Source organism: Leishmania braziliensis, chromosome 31 (assembly GCF_000002845.2).
Source record: "Leishmania braziliensis MHOM/BR/75/M2904 complete genome, chromosome 31".
NCBI classification, from domain to species: domain Eukaryota; phylum Euglenozoa; class Kinetoplastea; order Trypanosomatida; family Trypanosomatidae; genus Leishmania; species Leishmania braziliensis.
The window spans coordinates 912,595-916,818 of record NC_009323.2 but is presented as its reverse complement, the minus strand read 5'-3'; the positions used below and the strand labels follow the sequence as shown (position 1 = coordinate 916,818).

Here is a 4,224-nt window from a genome sequence, read left to right as displayed (position 1 = left end):
AGCAGCGCATGCGGCTTCAGACAAGCCAGCAGGCGACGCTACGCCACGGCAGTGTGTCCTCTCTGCGGCACCCCATTTTCCCCTTCTGCTCCGCTCGCTGCGGACCCTCTCCAGCGCCGCTGCCAGTATCCCTGCGCCCCCCCCCTCCCTCCGCTCGACACGGCGACACGCCTGTATGCCCCACGCCCCCTCTCCTCGGCACCGCCTCATGCACGGGCCGCGGCTGTTTTTTTGGCCAACCCTCTCTCTCTCTCACCGCCTCTTCTCTCCTCTGCCCTCAGCGCATCTGCTGGTAGAGACGCAGCCAGCGTCGTCTTCTGCCCTCTCCTCCCCAACCCCTCCCTCCCTCGCTTCTGTCTTCCATTCCAAGAGAGTGGGGACTAATGTCAAGCCAGCCATCCGTGAAGCCTCCCCACCACCATCGAACGCGACAGCGCGAGGAGTTCCCCGACCGCATCAGCAGCCACAGCGGTGTCGCGCTGGACTCCCCGCGGAAGAGCGTGACGATGGTGGGCGTCACGAGCACGACTAGTCTGCCGACGGAGGCGCGGCGCGCAGGGCAGCGCTTCCAACGCCCGTCGCACTCGCAGCCGCGCCGCACGGGATGCCTTGGTGTTCTGCAGTGCATCCGCGACGGCGTCATCAAGGCGGTGTGCACCATCATTCCGCCTGGCGGCATTCTCTCCGCCGCCTTCAACATGGCGAGTGCGTCCATCGGCGCCGGCATCCTTGGTCTGCCGTCGGCGACCGACTCGGCAGGTCTCATTCTCGCCACCCTCTACCTCATCGTCATCACGTACTTCTCCGTGTTCTCCATGTACATCCTCGCACTCGCGGCGCAGAATACGCGCATCAAGAGCTTCGAGGGCATGGCGCGCTGGCTCTTCCCGGCCGGAAAGTACGCCTTCTCCTACTGGGCCGCGTTCATTCGCTGGTTCTACGGCTTTTCCGGGTGCGTCACGTACGTCATCAGCGCCGGCAACTCCATTACACCCATGTTCGCCGGTGCGGCAAAGCAGCACCCCGACAACAGCGCGATCCAATTCTTCGCCACCACGCAGGGCAACCGCGTTCTCACAGTCATCATTTGGCTCTTCGTGATGCTGCCGCTGCTCATTCCGAAGCATGTCGACTCGCTCCGCTACGCCTCCGCTCTCGCGGTGATGTTTATTGTGTACTTCGTCATTATGGCTGTCGTGCACAGCATCCGGCACGGACTGCCCGAAACGTCCAAGCACGTGCGGCTGTCCGGCAATCAAGTGGATGATGACAAGCTGGAGCACAATACCGTGTTTCTTTTTCGCACAGGCAACTCTGTAATCCACACCGTGGGCATCTTTATGTTTGCGTACGTCTGTCAGATCAACGCGTACGAGGTTTTCTGGGATTTCAGGCCGGAGATTCGCACGGCGAAGAACTACACGCTGGCAGCGTTCATCGGCATGATGATGTGCGGCACGCTGTACCTGCTGGTCGCCGTGTTCGGCTACCTTGACTTTGGCAGCAAGAACCTGCTGGGCAAGTCGCTGCTGCTCATGTTCAACCCATTCGATGAGGTGGACATCATGATCGCCTACGTTGGCATCATGGTCAAGCTGTGCGTCGCCTACGCACTGCTCGGCATTGCGGCGCGCAACTCCTTGTACTACCTGATCGGCTTCCAGCACCGCTACCGCAACCGCCCCGCTGCGGCGGTCGCAGGCGCTGCGGAGGAGCTCGGCGCTGTCGATGGCTGCGCCGCTGCTACCGCCCAGTGCAGCGCGAATCCGGTCGTGGCCATGGCGGACATCGCCGTCGTCCAGTCCGACGGTCTCGTCGGGGCGGACAACAACCACGGCCCCGCGGAGGCGACGAAGGACCGCAATCCGTCCACTTCCCTCAACGAGGACTCCGTGGACGAGGAGTACGTGGACAACACCACCGAGGACACGACGTACGTGGACAACATCCCGTTCTGGCAGCACCTGCTCGTCGTGCTCGCCCTCTCCGTCGCGTCGCTGCTGTGCGGCCTGTTCATCCCGAACATCAACACCGTCTTCGGTTTTGCTGGCGCGATCAGTGGCGGCTTCATCTCCTTTGTCTTCCCCGCACTGTTCATCATGTACTCGGGCAGCTTCACGGTGGCGCAGGTGGGTTGGTTCACGTACCTGAACACGTACCTGCTGCTGATCTGTGGCGTTGTCGGCATTGTATTTGGCACCATCGGCACCATCTACATGACGATTTAGGTGGCGCGGGTACCTCTGCTTTACCTCACAGTGCGAGCAGCCGTGGCTGTGCTACTTTGTGTATTTGTAACTCTGCTCTCTTCGAGCATGCAAGCGGCCCCTTCTGTTGGCACGCTGGCCGGGCGCCGGTTGAGCGGACGGTGTTTTGTCGGACCGCGTGTCTTGGTGCGTCAGACATGCGAGCCACGCGTTGTTTCCCGCTCTCTTGCTGGCCTGGTGCAGTGAGCCGATGGGCAGGCTGGGGGTGCCGGGTGCCGCACGCAGCGTCGGTGTTTCAGTGGCCCTCCGACGCACAAGATACGCCCACAGGCAGCCGGGGGAGGAGACGCGAAAGGGGACAGCCATGTCGTCCTCCGTCTCACTCGCTTTGCAGAGGGCGAGCGAACGCCTTTGCCATCGCAGCACCTCGCGCTGCGTGCGTACGCGTGGGTGCATGTGTGCCTCTTTGCCTCCCCTTTGCTCCCATCATCACCAACGCTACGCGGCGCTGCTGGGCTAGCCGACTGCGCGCCTGAGTGGGCGCTGCCACCGGCACGCACAGCTCTCTTCCTCTTGCCTTGCGTCGGCCCGTTCCGTCCGTCCCCGCACTGCTACACCGTGAGATCTGCACACATGCGCGCAGTGTCGAACAGGACTGGCCAAGAAAGCCCGCAACACGCTGACGCGCCGTCGGCCAGGCCACCACCCTTTCTCGCTTTCCTGCCCTGCCCCCCTCACCACCCCCTACCTCCCAGACTATATGCGGATATATATATATATATATGTATATCAGCCGCCTCGCCCCCTCCCTCCTTTGGTTGGGCACACAAGCGCTTCCCTCCAGTGGGGCTTGCCAGCTGCTGCTCTGCTCGCGTGTGTGCGTGCGCGTGTCCGGCCGCTGGTGCATCTGTGATAGCGTCTCTCCCTCGTTGCTTTAGCCCCTTCTTTGCGTGCCCGAGCGGTGAATTTCCCGACCGTAGTGAAGAAAAACGGTGGAAGCCAGACGGAACCGCAGCGGCCCCTAATGGCCTCGTCGGTGGCATTCTCCACTCGGTGCCCTCGCCTTTAACTCTCTCTCCCTGCTGTCGCCCCCTTGGCAGCCGCAAGTCTCGCTTTCCTGCCTGAGCTCATCTCGCCCGCACTTCACTTGCGCCTCGCAACGCCCGCGTTCGCCTCGCGATGGAGGAGGGGCCTCTAGCTACCGCCTCGTGAGTCGAAGTACCCGACCAAAAGGCAGAACGAATCGCCATACGCCCGGAGGTGCTCCCCGGACACTCACGTGTGTATGTGCACGGCCGTCCCCTGGTGACCAGGTGAGACCCCCAACGCCACTTTCTCTCCCCCTTCTGTGGAGAGTAGGGGGGTATGTCTGTGCATATATACGCCTGCCCCCTGCAACCCCCTCCATCACTGCACTCTTTGCCTAACCTCGACTTTGTTGTTGGACTGTTTCAGCGACCTTTTGTTTTTCTCTCAAGGCCGTGGCTGGCGAGTGTGCAACTAAGGTGTACCACAGCGGTCGCTCTCTCTCTCTTGCAGTTGCCCCTGTCGCACACTCATGTGTGGCGCTTTGTTTGTCGGCTCTCTTTTTAAGCGACCACTGTACTCTCACCCACCCCTCTCACTACTACTGGCAGTGAATCCGGTATCTAGCGACCACGCCACTAACCTGATTCACGCTCCTCTGCCCCTCTCTCACAGGGGGCTACGAGACTGACTGTAGTGTCCCAGAGCATCGCGGCACAACCTACCCCGGACATTCCTCCTGACACTCTATCTCACAGGCACCGCCACCGCTCTCGGTGATAGATGAAGGCGGTTTACTAGCCAACAAGAAGTGCAGTGGTAGCTGTGGTGTGTTCTGGTGGTCTATTTCCTGCACTGATGTTTACATCCTGACCCTCTGCGCTATATTTCTCGTCTAGGGCTTTCTCGCCTCCTCGGCCGCGCAAGCGCGTGTGGGTAGAAGGGATAGACAGCTGGCACACCCCTCATGTTGAACGTGTAGAGGCGTCCG

The 4,224-nt window shown here is 61.4% G+C and overlaps 1 protein-coding gene across 1 annotated transcript; it reads left to right on the top strand.

The window, feature by feature from the left end:
* Window positions 1-383: 383 nt before the first annotated feature.
* On the top strand, window positions 384-2,228 carry AAT1.5 (amino acid permease; the record flags this gene model as incomplete). The annotated part of the gene is made up of 1 exon (XM_001567152.1): window positions 384-2,228. The coding sequence occupies one exon, from the start codon at window positions 384-386 to the stop codon at window positions 2,226-2,228; it is 1,845 nt and encodes a 614-aa protein (XP_001567202.1).
* Between the last annotated feature and the right edge of the window lie 1,996 nt (window positions 2,229-4,224).